The sequence below is a fragment of the Nanorana parkeri genome, unplaced genomic scaffold, assembly GCF_000935625.1.
Source record: "Nanorana parkeri isolate BGI_ZX_2015 unplaced genomic scaffold, ASM93562v1 scaffold749, whole genome shotgun sequence".
In the NCBI taxonomy this organism is placed as follows: domain Eukaryota; kingdom Metazoa; phylum Chordata; class Amphibia; order Anura; family Dicroglossidae; genus Nanorana; species Nanorana parkeri.
In genome coordinates, this window is record NW_017307017.1 from 91,051 (window position 1) to 108,957 (window position 17,907).

The following is a 17,907-nucleotide window of genomic DNA, read 5'->3' on the forward strand; positions in this document are numbered from 1 at the left end:
GCCAGTCTTGGTAGAATTAACTGGAATACTGTTAAGTGAAATATGTAATAATGTTTTATGAAGGGTGCCTTTTATTCATTCAATATTTTGTATGGCATGTAAAATATATACCTATTAGCATATTGGTGGCTAATCTAAAATGGCTGCGTGGATCTTCTCCATGGTGATCGTATATACATTGCATCAATATAATACACAACACAATTTGCTGGCCATCTGACTCAGACACTGTGCCTACGGTTGTTAATCATGGTCATGATGTGAGTCAGATCCAGACTTTTCATCATCAGATCCATAAACTCCTCATCTTTACGAGCTCCTTCCACAAACTCTTCAAGAGACAGTTCCCCTATAAAAGACAGAAAGCAAGGGGAAAAAAAATCCCCAAAGTTTTAATAGCAATAAATATTGCAATCACTCCATGCATCAAGCAAAATCATATATTTTTATAAACTGCAACCTCTGAGTTGAATCTAATGTTTTACAGCCAACTACAGAATGATGATGAGAATGCATGCAGGCACATGAGGATGCCTTCTACCACCCAAAGAGCCAGTTTACCATTTCTAAACCTTACTTGGGTTTGCATTAAGTGACCCTAATTGAAAGCCTGTATTAGTACTACCAATATGTAAATACAGCGGTTGCCAGCGGTTTAGACATTAATGGCTGTGTGTTGAGTTAATTTGAGGGGACAGAAAATGTACTCTGATATACAAGCTGTACACTCACTGCTTTACATTGTAGCAAAGTGTCATTTCTTCAGTGTAGTCACATGAAGTGATATAATAAAATATTTACAAAAATGTGAGGGGTGTACTCACTTCTGTGATATACTGTATACAGGGGCGTAACTAGAAATCCCAGGGCCCCATAGGAAAACATTTTATGATGAGGAAAGGGGGATTATAAAAAAATGAAGGAACGCTAAACTGTAAATAAGCGATTTATGTTAGAAATGGTTTTTGCGCTGTGTTGGTGTTGTGATAAAATGATACAGGCGTATATATTTAATTACAACACAAGGTATCACAACGCACGGCAATGCGTCACAAAGCTTATCCATGTGCTGCCACAGTTAAATTAATGTTTTTTTACAAAAGAAAAAAATCATGCAGTGCGATGCATTCTAACAACGCACTGGAGTGCATGTGCCTGGCATACACCACAAATATGGTGCACGTGTATGTTATGTGTGTGTGGGGGAGGGTTGTGCTTTTTTTGTAATTTACACATTTTTAATTTATTTTTTAATTATTATTATTTCACTGTTGGGGGGGCTTCGGGGAAATATCTGGGGTTTAAACAGACCCCTAACATTCCCCCTCTGAAATAGAAAAAAACATTGAGGACACAGAGTCCTCAATGTCTTTTTCTGCAGCCTCAGCAGAATGGGAAGCACTCAGTACAGAGGCTTCCCATTCATTCACAAACTGCTGTCTGTGTCAAGCAGATTCTCAATGGGGAAAAGCCTCTATAGCAGGGATGTCCAAACTGCGGCCCTCCAGCTGTGGTGGAACTGCGAATCCCATGAGGCTTTGCAAGATTCTCACAGCCACAGACATGACTCCCGGAGTGAGATGCTTCATGGGATTTGTAGTTTCACCACAGCTGGAGGGCCGGAGTTTGGACATCCCTGCTCTATAGTGAGTGCTTCTCCCCATTGAGAAATTCATGAATGAACAGGAGGTGATTCATTCATAACTGGGGACACATAGTACTATGTGTCCCCAGTTATTTACAAACACTGGAGAGATCAGACGATCACTCCGGTGTTTGTGCTGCACACGGAGGATCTGTAAATATCAAAGATACTTACTGATCCTCCGCTTGGCCACGTACACAGCCGCTGTCATCCTGAAACTGACAGGAGGACAGCGGCTCCGCTCTCCTCCCCACCTGCCGCTCGATCACGATGATCGCGCTGCAGGCGGGGAGGAGAGCAGAGTCGCTGTGGTGGTAGTTCCACCACTTACTGTATGTATACAGTATATATGTGTATGTATATATATATATATTTATTTTTTGCATTTTAATAAAGTATTTATTACTGTATTATGTGAAGTAAATAAGTGCCCAGTAATATCTGCAATGATATTTGCTTGTTTTTCTTACCATCTCCATTTATATCAATCTTGTCAAATACACGATTGGTAAACTCTTCGGTTGTTGTGTCATGATCACAACCATTAATTGCTCGTACTGCCTGGGGAGAAAATAGAAAAATATTTTTAATATTAGAGGTATTACATAAAAAATTTCCATAAAAATTTGAATATATGCAAACAAAGAATCATAGATTTTTCATGAATCAATACTGCTCAAGGCCTGGTTTATACCTAGGAGTTTTTGAGCATTTCAAAAAAGCTTTTAACTGCCCAACACAAGAAATCCCATGATTATCAAAAGCCCTGGTTCACACCTGAGCAGAAAAACGGCAAACGCGTTTTTGCGTGTTTATAAGCATGTTCTTCCATTGCCCACAATGATTTATGAGCTGCCAATCAAAATGCGCTTCTTCATGTATACGCGTTAAAACATGCATACAAATGTGCACAACATGCAAATAACCGCATGCTGTTAACACGTGAATAAATGTGCAAAAACTGTGCCGCCTAGGTGTGAACCCAGCCTAAAATCCTGAATTGTGTCAACCTGTAAAGATCAAACATATCTACATGGAAACATACTTAACATATCATAATTACTGGCACAAAAAGAATTTACATTTTCAGATTGAATGTGAAAAATAGTGTGATTTTAATAGAAATCGGCAATGTTTTGTCAATGACAATTCACTTTTACTGATTTTTACTGTATACTTGTACAATTTTTTCAAGTATACAATCAAAATAAATTTAAAAACCAACATACATTGAAGACATACTTTTTCAATTAATATTTGTTTTCTACTAACTTCTAATTTTGCGGAAAATTCACTTGGATGGCTAATGTTGAAGTAAAGGAAAAAAACACTGACAGGTAGGCTTTTTATAACAGAAGAGACTCTGTAACAATTGCTGCTTCTCTGCCTGTCAGCATCTGTTTGCACTGCGCCGCATATGCGGAGCTCAGTACACCAGCTTGTGCCGAAAAGTATTTATTTACTTATTTATTACAGGTATTTATATAGCGCTGACAATTTACGCAGCGATTTACATAGTTGCACATTCACATCAGTCCCTGCTCTCAAGGAGCTTACACTTTATGGTATGAAGTAACTCTTGTGCGCATGTGTGGGAGTTACATCATCCTGGTCAGGCCAATCAAGAGACCAAAGATGCAGAATCCAGAAGGAGAACGAGAAAAGATGGAAGCACCAGTGGTGGAGGAGAGCGCTGACATTGCAGCACGTGAGGGAATCACCCGAATCGCGGCCGCCCCAACCCGAGAGCTGCACGGGCCACCTAAGAGCCTGAACAGCCTCCTGAGAGCCTGAAAAGCCCCCCTAAACCCCGCACAGTTCTCCTGAGACCCTGGAGACATCAGGCCGCAAACCCGGATCAACACAGAGTATGTAGCTTCATATTATTCTGCATTGCTGTATAATATATTGCTGGGAATTTAGTAGTCCTCTATAGCTGATAGCATTACTCTGCAGTGCTTTACAATGTATTGTTGGGATTTGTAGCCCTCTATAGTTGGTGCTATTCTGTATTGTGTAAAAATGTATTGTTGGGAGCTGTAGTCCTCTATAGTTGGTGGTATTCAGCAATGCTCTGTAATGCATTACTGGGATTTGTCGTCCTCTATAGTTAGTAGTATTATTCTGCCTTGCTGTATAATTTATTGCTGTGATCTATAGTCCTCTGTAGTTGGTGGTATTCTGCATTGCTCTGTAATGCATTACTGGGATTTGTAGTCCTCTATAGTTAGTAGTATTGGATGGCAAACACTTCCTGGCGGCACAATATAAAAACTTTATTTTGGCAGTTTACTACTACTTTAAAGGGGTTCTAAAGCCTCCGTTTTTTTGCCTATATCTACTGCTGGCAACCAGTAAACATAGGCAAAAAGTTTTTTTAAAAAACAAAAAACGCTTTAACAGCGGTTTACACTTACCTCGTTATCGCTGCGCGCTCCCGCGCCGAGAGTCCGGAACTGCTCGTGCCGCCACAAAGGATCTTGGGGCGGGTGCATGCGCAGTTCGGATTCTCGGCTGGGAGGCAGAGACGCAAGGTAAGTCTATGGACGCGTGCACCCGCATGCAGACACCGCTGGATCGGAAGTTAAAAACATCAGGAAAGAAGAAGAAGATCGGATTAAGAGACATCATTTAAGGTAAGTGCTAACATTAACATGGGGGGGGAGGAGAAAATTCTTTTGACTTTATTGTCATTTTAAGTTGGCCATAAACACAGATATTAACAGTGACTTTATACAACTTATGGTGTCGCTCAGCCCCCCTTGTGCTATCTACGTCTAGCAGCTAACATCAGGGCATAGAGGAATTATATTCAAGCAGTTTTCAGTCAGTCTTGCAATCACAAGATGCACATAGCATGAAGGAGCTGAGCGACAGCATGATAAGCAGTTGCTGGGGCTTAGGTGTCATATGTAACAAGCGTATGAATCTTTGATGGAAAAAGTATGGGAACCACAAGGAGAGAGCTGACAAAGTTTGAAAGAATAATTGCAAGTGAGCCAAACAAATGCAGTGATCATTTTCAATCATTGCAAGGTATTTGGGACAAATGATTAAGCTATTATATACTAGTGGAATGGAAATTGACACTACAAATTGACACTACATTACATCACACCTTTACATAACATTAATAACATGTTTTAACTATATACAGAGGACAATAGCATTACGTGACTTGTTTTTCATGTGTCAGGTTACTGGGTCACTTTTAAATTAATCTGTCCTTGGCAGATTAATGTTCTTAATAGGAGATTAATCATAACTATCCTTAAAGCCATCTAAATTGACAGGACAGCTCAACAAGCACCTTCAGACCTGTCTAAACACTTATTAGGGAGGGGATACATGCCAGGGCAGAAATGGGTGTGTCATCAGACAGACTGAGGCATCAAGATGGTGGGGGTGGCGGCATAGCAGTGTGAATGAAGCCTAATACAGTTACAGGGGTTGGGACAAACCATATAACACTGCCAGGAGTGTTTTCAATGGATGATGGATGTGGTTTCTTCATATTTTACAATGTATCTATATAATGTATTTTACAATATGTATAATCTTGTTTAATTACATTAAAATAAATACATTAGGCATACACGTGCTGCTTGGACCAAATACTTTCCAATTTTGCTATGAAGCAAACCCAGCAATGTATGCACATTTAGGACAATAAGGAGGTTAACTAAAAACATAATAAGGTGTGTTAAAGAAGAACATTTAGCAAAAAAAAAAAGTACATATATGATGTAGTCTGTCACTAGCATGAACACAGAGTTCTTTCTTTTTTCTGAGTCCCTTACTCAGCAGATCTAATTCCTTTAATGTGGTCACAACGATGTTTGTTTTTCAGTGAAATCACTGTAGTGTTGTCACCCTGTGGACAGGGTAGTGTTTGATGGATAAGCTTGATCTGTATGTATGTCACTCAAATCATCTCTGAATTGGTGCTGACACTGTCCTTTCTTCTGGAGGATGGCTATTTTTGTTCCCCATGGTCCCTGTGTGTTGCAAAATAGTCACCACTCCAAGCTCGCTCCCATGATGGACTACAATCGCAATACAAATTAGTAAACTAAATGTGAGATTGTAGTCCATCACGAGAGTGGGCATGAAGTGTTGGCTACTTCACAACACCCTCAGGGACCATTGAGAACAAATGTAACCAACCTTCAAAAGGAAGGACAGGGTCAGCACCAATTCAGAGATGCTTTGATGATCTACTACTGAGTGATACACAAATAAGATACATTTTTGTGAATAGTTAAGGTACTTGAATGCATTTTTAAGAGTTAACTCGTGAGTTTAGTGTCACTTTAAATTAGCCACATGGTTTTATTTGCTTTGTCCCAGCTTTATCCCAACGGTTTCCTTTTGTAATTGTATCAAAGATTTAATCTAATCCAATTAAGTAAGCAGCAGAGTGTTTTTTCACCCTGTAGTAAGACTGTCAGCTGTTGAATGGGAATAGAGCATATATAAGGTATTTTCATATATTTAGATCCACAATGAGAAGTATACAAGTATTTCATCATCTACATTTTAATTATTTAGAAAATATTGTATTTTAAGTTGCATTCTGTGTATAGGAACGGACCACATTCCTCACTTGGTTACATCAAGGGCATGCACAGGATGACTCTAGCCACAAAGGCATTTTTGCAGAAATCTGCAGTTTTGGAATTTAGGGAGCCGAGAGCTAAAAGTGTATTTTAAACTCACATCACAAATATCTGAAACATTCAGAGTATAGTGAAAGAATGTTAATGTAGCCCTTTGTATTTTTAGAACATCAGTAACAAAAATTAGATTCAAGTTCAAAATCAGCCTCCTACCATCCATGTCGTGTACATTCCAGCCAAATGAGACTACCAAGCTCTCTCATAAATTCTCCATTGGAAAAGGCAAACTTTACAGTAATGGCTAATACAAGAGGACAATATGGGATATTCAGATGATGTATCCTGGTACTAAAACCTTGCTGAATTGTCCCATTGTTTCATTTTTGTGCACATTCTTTAGGGAAAGGCATTTGACTTACCTAGCTGATCAAGCTTTATATGATTAACATTACAAAAATACTACTGATAGGATTTACTTAAATGTATTCACAAAACATAAATCCTTTAAAGCAAAGTTTCACCCTTGGTCTCCTGTAATATTACAATGGGTCTATAAAACCATATACTAGATGCTACCAAGCCCAAGCTGGGCATATGAACCAACTCTGGCATATAAAGCACACCAAAGTACAATCATGTTCATGATAAGAAATATCAAGCCTGCATGTCAATAATATTCTGGCACTTGTACTCCCTTAGTACCAGTGTCAGACTAGTTGGCTGTAGGCTACAGAGCTGACTGAGACTGGGCAGGCAGTTTTTCAGGTAAGCACATAAACCAAAGCAGACATACCCTCTGACAAATGTCAGCCTGAAGATCTGGACCAACACCAATGATGGTTAAACATTAAAATGTCTTTATTTTGGATAAAGCTAGAATGGAATAGACCCTATGCCAAGTTTTTATTGCAGTCTGCTTCCTTGTTGGGGAAGATTTACCCCCTATTTGTTCTGGTGACACGTTAAGCATATAATTGTGTGAAATTATACACCATTCCTGTAATGTATAGAAGAAAATTAGAGATATTCTTACTGTGTAATGACTCTTGTGTTTATAAGTACATGGCTTTAGAAAACATTAGGTAACTTTTGTATATTTACGATTCCCAACATTAATTTCTGCTGTTGTTTTAGGGAACCTGCTTGTTTCAGGTTGGTGACTCAATAGGTAGGGAAGACATTATCAAGATAACAGCCCCAGAGCTTGTACCTTTGAAAACCATGTCAGCAGTGGCACCTGCCATGTTTCTGACCTCTAAAGTTCACTTCAAGGTATATGGCACTCAGATTAGTGGTAATATAGTTAATATATGATATAATGATAAATATTTGAGATAGAGCAGACCTTATACTCAGGAGGTCAATGTAAAAAATGCATTTAAGTAGCTTGATTATAAACAGGAATGTATCTTATTTGTGTATCACTCAGCTGTAGATCCTCAAATTATCTCTGAATTCACACTGACACTGTCCTTCCTTCTGGAGAGTGAGCTGACTACTCAGATGGTGCTAAGTTCAGTGCCAAGGCTGGGCGAATAATACAGCTTTTTCTTCTCCTGATCTGCACAGTTGTATCCTAAAATGTATCCTATTTGTGTATCACTCAAATCATCTCTGAATTGGTGCTGACACTGTCATTTCTTCCGGAGGATAGCTACTTTTGTTCCCCATGGTCCCTGTGTGTGTTGTAAAGTAGCTACCACTTCAAGCTCCCTCCCATGATGGACTACAATCTCAATATAAATTAGTAAACTAAACATGAGATTGTAGTCCATCACAGGAGTGACCTTGGAACAGTGACTACTTTACAACACAAACAGGGACCATGGGGAACAAAAGTAGCTACCCTCCAGAAGGAAGGACAGTGTCAGCACCAATTCAGAGATGATTTAACGATCTACAACTGAGTGATACACATGTAAGCTACACTTTTGGTAATAGGTAAGGTACTTGAATGCATTTTTAAGATATAACTCCTGAGTTTAGAGTCACTTTAAGGTTTAATCCTTTTTTTAGGGGAAGTTAAGTGGTTGGATTTGATGGAGACCCCAAAATGTGTACATATGTCTTAAAACATCTGCATTCAATACATATTACTCTCATTACTGTTTATATAGCAAACTCTAACCTTGATTATATTTAGCAACTCATGTCTGTCAATGCAACCATTCCCATCCACATCATAGAGCTTGAAATACCAGCGCAACTTTTGCTCAATCTTCCCTCGAAGTACAAGACTGAGTGCTGCAACATACTCCATGAAGTCTATGTATCCATCCTGGCAACAAAAAAACAACATTATTGATCAAAAGATAATACGGTATAATCTTAGAAACCCACAACACCAAGAACAGATCAAAAGGTATATTGGAGGTGCTAACAGTTTAAGGCACATGTGTCAAACTCAAGGCCCAGCGGCCAAATCCGGCCCACCAGGCCATTTCCTAGACTTCTACTTTCAGATCAAGGTATTAAGTTATTACTAAAACCAGTGATAATCGAATGCAGAGGCAATTATGATAAAGATTAGATACATTTATATAGTCTTACAGGCCCTTTGAGGGCAACCATAATGTTCATGCGGCCCACGATTAAATTGAGTTTGACACCCCTGGTTTAAGGCATCAGGTTATTATTTATTTTGGGGACTTCAAATGTTAGATTTTTTTAGCATTTCAAAAAAGATGCTCCTCAGTGACGTCTCAAAGAATACCTATAATTGTAATAGTCTGTGAACACCAAAAACTTTTTTTATGGGATTCCATGGGGGGTCCCAACTCATATGTTGTGTACTCAAGCTATCTAACATGAAGTTAAATATTAAAATAGTACCCATTATTCATAATCTGATAGCTGTTGCACTGTGGCCATTAATAATTATGTCTTAGAAGAATGCAGTCATTGTTGCATTGGGTTGATTTATTTAAGGCAATAAGGCTGTTCGCTTTGCAGGGTAATTTTCCCTTAGCTTAGTTAATGTGGTGAAAGCTCACTTTGCATAGAATACCCAATTACATACAAAGAAAATATTTAAAAAGGTGCTTTTGGATGATGATGAAAGTCACCTCACGGAGCTAAGTGAAATTTCCCTTGCCTATTTGCCTTTAGTAAATCAACCCTAGTTTGTGCAAAAATGACAGTCTAGCAAACTATTTATGATCTACTTGGCATATCAAACTGGTGTTTCTTTTGGTGCATGGATCAATTTATCCTTTTGTGTGGCCCTCAGTTAGTGCCTACTGGACCAGGGAATTTTTTTCCCAGGTAACAGAGGTCCAAAAACTGCATTGTTGCTGGTATTCTGGTATTGTATGAATTCTAGGCCCACTTTTTATCATACAATTGATCATCTTACTAGAAGTATTATAGCTAGACTTTGGGGTAGTCTTTGACAACAAGTGGTACTGAGATCGAGGTTAGCTGAGGAGTTAGGAACCTGCACAAAGTATACACTATGAATTTAAATTTTTCAAACCTACCCTGGAAGTCTAAATCTCATAACCGGTGGTCACAAAACAACTGCAGTACTAACATTACAAGTGCCGTTGAGAATTATCCGGCCTGAGGTGTTTAAGGTTTTTTAAGCTAAATGGCTGCACATAATAATCATTAAATGTAAGGCTACAGGAAGCTGTCAGAGACTGCCGCCGTGCAACAGGAGTCAGAGATATAGAGATTGGAGAAACATTAAATGACCACTGCTCTTTACAAATCAATGTTCCTACATTTGCACTCCCTACAGTTTCCCTAAAAATTACTTGGGCTGCATTTATTATTTCTCTCAGCAAGATCCATTATAAAATATCAGAGGAAAAACAACCATAAGAGGATAAAAAGAATGTACAGCACTGAAAATGTAAGATGCTGTGAAATAAATAAACCAAATTATTTAATTATTAGAAGCAAAGCATAAATAAAGAAATAAAGAGTATTAAAAATACTTTTAGTTCAGCAGCCTAATGGAATCCAAAGACTACTGTCTGCAGGGACCCCGAGGATTGCACAGTAAGTACCAAAGGGCCACATGCTGCCCACAGACTAAAGGTTGGGCTCCAAGGCATCAGGCCCTATGTGATGACAATATTGACTGCATTATGAACTTTTTAATGTAGTGAATTCTGACCTAGAATTAAATATTTTTATTCACAATGAACATTGATCCATTCACGATAGTGTCTACCCCACAGTAGCTTTTACTGTAATAGCCCTTCTTCACTCAAACACACTACTGTGTTGTCAACTTATACAGCTCTGACATACAGTATTCTCTGATTCACAGGATTTACATAATTCTCTAATTCAGACAAGCTTAGAGCTCTCACGATAGTCACTGCTCACATAAGCTCTTAGAGGTCTACTCAAGTTTAACCTCCATGTGTTTTCTTTTTCATGTTATTTTAGTCTGCAGTCTATTAACAACTGCATAAAACGTATATCGTCATAACTGTTAGAGGTAATGCGGCATTGCATTATTAATTAGCTACCAAGTACTTCAGCAGCTGTTTTGTATAGACTTTTTAAGTTATGTGCACACAGACATCTCTTCTATTTTATCTTTTAAACTGAAAGAAGAGAGACATCTAGCCAAAAACGCTAGAAAATAGGACATGTCCCTCTATCATCTATCTCAAACTATATATGTGACTTTCTTTAGACCCCATGTGCACAATGTCTGTTACTGTGTAAATATCAGTGATCTTTTTGTGTTGACAGAATAATGAACAATATAGGAGCTAAGCAATCCAAATTAGGTATCAATAGACACTTTTAGGAAGTCAGTGGATGTGTGTCACCAATAATAACATATCTATTGTTATTGGACCTAAACAGTCCTGGACAACATGCAGGGGCCAGGTAGCAAATGTGCAACACAAATGTAACAACAAAGATCATCCTAATAATCATCCTAATAATATCCGTGAAAATATAAAAATACAAATGTATCTCACCTTATTCATATCAAATGTCCGAAACATTTGCTCTATGTAGCTGTTCGCATCTCCACTTAGTCCTCGCAAACCAAAGAATTGCTTGAATTCATGCAGAGTGAGCTGACCAGATGGACATTCGATCATAAACTTCTTGTACCAGTGGTGAATCTCAACTGCTTGTAGGTCATCCACTGTGGAGCTGCTGGTACTTCCCATTGCTGTTAGTCTTTTGATACTCTCACAAAAAATCAGGTAGTTTAACTGAAAGTGCTGTCTTCTTCAATTTCACTAGGGAAATTTTAGAGGACTGCAAGTTAAGGTGTCAATCTTGGCACAACTCTTTGTTGAAGTTTGTGAAGATAATCCACTTGCAAAGGGTTTAACAGGTGTTCTAATGTACAGTAGATCAAATTATCTATGTACCTTACTTCTGTGAAATATTCTCCCTTCTGAATTTGACTGTTACTAGGTGTTCTGTATTCTGGGGTCTCTCCGTTTACAGGCAGTCCCCTCAGCACAGTTCCCCAATAACAAGTCCTCGTGTTGCAGTGTGTCAAGGCTTTTAAACTGACCCTTGCACCTCTAAGCAGTTGGGACTTGGGAGGGGGTTTAATCTGATACCAACTAAAGAATATCCTGAGCCTGTAGGAGCCTCAAGGTTAATCTTAGACTTGAGAGATTACAGTTCTCATATCAGAGCCCCTGATCTCGACAAAAACAATGATACATGGATGTGTCTATTGCATTCTCTGTAGACGGTCAATATTGGTTATGGATTTTTATTGTGCCACATTCTAATAAAAAAAATGCCTTCCTGCAATGTGAAGATAAAATAACTTAAAAAATACGTATGAAACAAATGTATACTACCAATTATGTAATAAATATGAATTAGAGTATTATTTTTATTATTATTCAAGAGTTAACGTTTTTTATTCGTATTGGTTACAAAGCCTAGTTTACAGTGAAGATGTTTAACTAGAAAACTGTTGCTGAAAAAAAGCTTGAAATAAATCTACTTTAATGTTTAACATGTAAACATTTCCACATTTTAGGTACACTCAAATTTTACAATGGCGTAACCATTGTCATTATTCCGAACACCTCTTCTGGCATTTTCAGTGCAGTGACCAAAACTGTTCTCCACATTTAAAATGCGGTCTTAGAAATCTTGCATCACATGCTTTTAGCTACCATTTTTTTTTTCATCAAGAAATGTTTTATTTTGCTTTTCTTTATACAACAGTATATAAACATATCAAAAGCATGCATTTACATATGATGGCTTGACATGGATAGCGGTAAACCTCATTGCTTCCTATATAATCAATGTTGCCGTGAAGGAAGGAAGGAAGGATAGGGAAGGGAATAGGGTTCAGCAAAACATTACATTTAGCTACCATTTTATACATTCCAAGTTCTTCAGGCCTGCCTTTCCCCAACTCTATTCCATTTAAAGAGAAAATATATATCAAAGCGCTAAAGGTGTAACTAATAAAAGACTTAATGTAACCAAGTGACCATTTAAAGCCCAACTTTGGGCTCTGTGCTCTTCCCCTCCATAGGCTCCCCTCCCCACCTTGAAATCTCCTCAGTGGTATTTTGTGCTTAATATTTTTATTTTACCTTTTTCTGATGTCTTTTGATCATTCACACGTTATCTGCAGGGTCCTCTTCCTCTTTGGTCTTCTGACATTGGGTGGTCCTGAATCATACTGTGAGCAGCACTTATTCCTAACAATGAACACTGATGAGAAGTGGGATTGTTTAAGAATATATTGCATAATGCTATTACCAAGTGCATACCATTGGGCAACGAAAATAAAAGATTGAGAGCTAAGCCTGCATGGCTAATTAAAACAGTAAGACAACACATCAAAAGAAAAGAAGCTGGCATTTGATAAATATAAAATGGAGGGGATTGCATTGGCCTTCCAGAGCTATAAGGAATGCAATAAGACGTGTAAACATGAAATCCGGGCAGTTAAAATAGATGACAAAAAGCATATCGTCACAATCTGTAAGAAGAACCCCTACACATTCTTCTAATATATAAATAGTAAAAATGTAAGAAAAGAACAGGTAGGCCCAATAAAAGACGAGAATGGGAAATCAATCACAAATGACAGGGAGAAGGCTGAGGTATTAAATACATTTTTCTCCTCAGTATACACTCAGGAGAGTGACGGGTTTAATGGAGATAAGAATGTGAGTAGCTTAATGCGTAAGATACTGCAGTGGTTGACAGTAGCCAGGGTTCAACAAAGACTAGAAAAACTGATCCGGGGTATTAAACCCAGAGCACTTAGCACATCTTGTGGCTGGAAAGAGGTACTGCATGGACAGCTTCTGACGAAAGGTTAGCATTGCAGCCTGAGCTGCACCTGGGGGACATTTAATAGAAAATAAGAAAAATAGCCCAGAGTTGGGATACTCAAAGTGTGCAGTGAGATTAGAGTAAGCAATTTCAGTACAGGAGAGGAGCTTTTACAACTGTGCAAGACTGAAGGTAAGGCTGGAGTTCAGCTTTAACATTATACTTAATCTGCATTTAACTATTTTGTTGCTATCCTAATAAAATGTATAATTTCTACATACGTTTGAGTCATAAGAAGAATTTTATTTTTTCCTGTTTCATCCACCGAGTAAATAATAATAATGATAATAAACAACACTTTAAATCTGGACTGTTGATTTTTTTTCTCCTGTCCTCTAACTGGTTAATTACTTCGACCCAGTACACACATTCTACACTAGTCTTTGCATCCTCAACTTTTGTACCATGTCATTATAAAGGGCAGTGCCGAATGCTTTTTAAAAAAATCCAAATATATTACATGAGTACGTGACACCTCATAGGAAATTATTGCATTAGTTAGACATGACCTATGTTTCATAAATGTATAGTGATTATTAGCTACTATTCTCCTCAATAGATTTTCATATCATCCATTACTGCATTGAAATAACAAGTCACACTATTAAACCTTGGGGGAAGATAGAATACATTTAAGCAATAACTAAAATGACTGTCCCCCAACAAACACAATTTACTTAATTAACCAATTTCAGAAGGATTTGCTTCAAGGTCTGTAATCCAGGGCAGAGCCAAATCATCCACAAGGCAACCTAGGTGTCACGCCCTCTCCTCTTCTACGATCCAGCGGCGAATCTCTTCTCCAGTGCGCAGTCATGAGCACTTTCACCCAGAGTGCCAAAGCCGTGGCCAGTCAGGAGACAGCTCTCCTGGTTGGTGTTAACTTTAAATTATGAAGCAACTTGTGGCTCAGTGCTTCAGCAACACATTGCTATGTCTAAACAAAGCCCACCTGCTGCAGTATCTCCTGTGCGCTCCTGTAACCTCTGTGACTCCTGTGCACTCCAACAACCTCTGTGGGCCCTGTGACTCCAGAACACCCTGTGTCTAAAGCCTTGTTCACACCAAATGCAGAGCAGATCTGCATGAGTTTCTGCACACGCAGTGCAGTGGGTTGTGCCGCGTTTTTGATGCGTTCCGGGCCGTTTTTGGTTAAAAAAAGCAAAACTTTTTTTTTTTGTTTAAAATGGGCTTTCAGTGTGTTCAGGCGTTTTTGATGCGTTTGCATGCGTTCCAGAGCAGGTAAAATAGGGCCTGCTGCGTTTTTTTTTACCTGCTCTGGAACTGAACGCTGCGATGTGAACTGGAGCTAAAAATACCATTGGAATACATTGGACGCAGTTTTTCTCCGGTCTGTAACTGCTCTGCTCTGCACCTGCTCCGCGCTTGGTGTAAACAAGGCCTAAGTGACACCAGTGACTCCAAAGCTCCCTGAGCATTCTTTGTCACTTTGTGACCCCTATGACTCCAGAGCATCCTGTGACCCCTGTGATTTCAGAGCAGGCTGAGCATCTTGTGTCTCCCACTGATTGCTGTGACTAGTTCATTCTATATGCTTCTGTGTCTCTTTGTGCGCCTCAGTGTGTCCTGTGTTGTCCAGTCACTCTTTGCGTAATCTCATGGACAGGCTCTTTCCTTGTGGGCAGGGACCCCTGTCTGTGACTTCTACATTTTGTATGGCATTTATTTATTATATGGTATCATTTGGTCTAGTGGAAATTACAAAATCTAGCAGAGTCGCTATCTAGTTGGACTAGTTACCACTTAAAGTAATTGTCTTGTTAGGAGGATAAATATGTATCCTTTAGTAGAATCATTGGCTTCACTGTGTATGCCACTTTATGTATTGCTGAACTGTCTTTAATATTGACAGTTTATTTGAAATTGGATAGTACAGCTCTCACTATACTTCTTTTGCTGCGACTATGAAAGTTGTGGCTCTCCTATACAGAAGCTGCAGTGTCATTTATCTGCCCTTCCTCTTGTCTTGGCTCTCCTCTTACCCATTCAAAGAAATCTTTGCATTCTGTGAACCAAAATATAAAGCAATGTGAATTGGCAAGGGGAGAGAGCAGAGGACAAACAACACTCATGCTTCTATGTATGAGAGCCGCAGCTCTAAAGGCAGCAGCGGGACAGATGTATAGTGAGAGCTGTGCCATGCTTTTGTCGATGGAACTGGGTGTACAATTGTGGGCAGTACAGTCCTATATCCAATCACATGCAGGCACTGTTTGGGTATTCTAACAGTGGCATACAATGGCTGACAAAATACTATAGATCGTCAGCAGAAGATTACTAATCTGCACTGTTTAGTATGGATGGAGGAGTCTGTTGGATATCATTTGTTCAGCTCGCAGACTGAACAAAGGAAACTTATGTATGTATGGCCAGCTTTAGCTCCTGCTAAGCATAGGTGCTTACCAGACTGCCTATAGCTCTCTCCAATTTGATGACATCATTGACTCATTTTTGGATCAGGAGCCCTGAACCACCATTTCTCCAAATGGCCTTCCCAATAGGCTTGCTCATGTGGTAAGGCTCTTGGAAATCAGGGAAAAAACACAGCAAAGGCTTGGAAAAGAGAACTGTTGAACCACCAGATTATATATGTACACCCCGTCACATCACATATAACCATTAACATGGAAATGTCATTTGAAAAGTAATTTTTCATATTTTTAAGTCTGCAGCTTTCATTAAAGTAATACCTGGTGACTCTGCCATGCAGGTCCCTGTTCAGTCTCTATCCCTCTGCTGCTGCGTTGTCATGCTTTAAGATGGGCTTCTGATGGAGACCACAACTGCCTGCTTCTGCTTCACAGTTTTCACCATCAGGAAACCGGCCCTGAGAAATGCCTTGCCTTACCAATGCTGGACTGTATGCAGAAAGGAAGTGTCAAAGAGGATGTAGTAGAGCAGCAGCACTGAGATGCAAAAAAAGGATATCAAATGCTGAAAACGAGTGTTTTATTAAAAAAACTAAAGGAAATTGTTTATGACACACAACACACAGTGCTTTGGCAAAATACATGTAATTCAGTTAAGGTTCACATCTACTTTAAAGTAGTATCCAACTCTCTTAGCTCAGCTTCCCTGAACTTCGTGTCCAGTACAAGATCACAAGGGAGAGCTCAGTCTCCAGCAGCTGTCTATCTACTAGCTTAAAAAATGGTGAAGGGTGAAAGGAGGAGCAGGGAGCATGGAGGAGGAGAGAGGATTGCCTCGCTGTGCTTGTGGACATACACACAGCTTACTAACACACAAAGGTGGCTCCATAGGACCCTGCAAGGGAAAGAAGTTACCCTAAAACAAGAGATCAGGGGCCTATGCTCAGGGGACCAGCTGATTTTGCACAAAGCAAAAACTTTTAAAGATGAAGGAGCAGCATCCATTGTAATTTATACCACATTTGAAATAGCTGACCTAATATCACTTTCTTTAGTCAAACCTTTTGTATTATGCATATGATTATTTCTGCATTTGCCCAGTTTTTACTGCAGGAGGTTACATACGCCTGTCACAACATATTTACAAAATCACTGCTGGTTAAAGGCTAACTCCACCTTGTATACCATGTTCCAGTGAAAGAACTGCTGCAGGAGCCTGTGTGATGCACACACCAACCACGGATCTCAGTTGCAATGCTTTGCAGGTCCAAAGCAAAGAAATAATAAATGCATGTTTTTTGCTTTTTGCAATATGTGTGCATTTCTTTGCACTATGCCTTTAAACCTCCCTACCCTTCTAACTGCAGTCTGGCTCCTGTCTTGTATTGTTTGCGATAGGACACACTGCTTCTTTCTTATTGGTCCACTAGAACGCTCACTGATTGGTCCTCTGTTATGTCCCCTGCTTCCACACTGGCTCTTCCGACGTTCTGAAGCATGCTTTTTAATTCGCTGTCTCGGATTCGCTGTCGAAGGTCACACAAGGGGCGGAGCCGGACCGAAGATGGCTGTGCTATTGGTGGAAACTTTGAAGGGAGGCGGGCCGTGGCTGTAATCCGGAAATGCTGTGCTGCTGATGTGGCCGGAGGAGGAGTCGCTACTGAGAGGTACAGGAGGAAATTCCAGATTCCAGGCGAGTTGTGTTCACCGTGAACTGAAAGACGGAGGCTCGTTCCCGGGAATCCGGGGAAAGGTAATGCAGTGACGGGAACGAGCGCTACACAGTGTGTGCGGCAGTGCTGAGAAAGCTCGCACTGTTGTATGTTTATTTACAGTGAGATAGTAGACGTGACCGCCTGCCAGCATACTGGTCTCCCTATATGTGTCACATGTGCAGCTTCTGTTATAATGTCTATTGTATGCAGCATGTTTATTACTGAGACAT

At 39.4% G+C, this 17,907-nt stretch overlaps 2 protein-coding genes across 2 annotated transcripts in view; one reads left to right on the plus strand and one right to left on the minus strand.

Moving 5' to 3' along the window:
• Window positions 1-221: 221 nt before the first annotated feature.
• Window positions 222-11,411, minus strand: LOC108793467 (guanylyl cyclase-activating protein 1-like). The gene is made up of 4 exons (XM_018564417.1): window positions 11,214-11,411; window positions 8,393-8,542; window positions 2,116-2,206; window positions 222-349 (listed from the first exon to the last, which is right to left on the minus strand). Exons 1-4 carry the CDS (start codon window positions 11,409-11,411, stop codon window positions 222-224), a joined length of 567 nt encoding a protein of 188 aa, XP_018419919.1.
• Window positions 11,412-17,591: 6,180 nt separating this feature from the next.
• Window positions 17,592-17,907, plus strand: part of GOLGB1 (golgin B1) — a 41,164-nt gene continuing 40,848 nt past the window's right edge. The window contains exon 1 of the mRNA XM_018564408.1: window positions 17,592-17,629. Coding sequence (XP_018419910.1) covers window positions 17,599-17,629 — 31 coding nt within the window. The 5' untranslated portion in view covers window positions 17,592-17,598. The remainder of the gene's footprint in view (window positions 17,630-17,907) is intronic.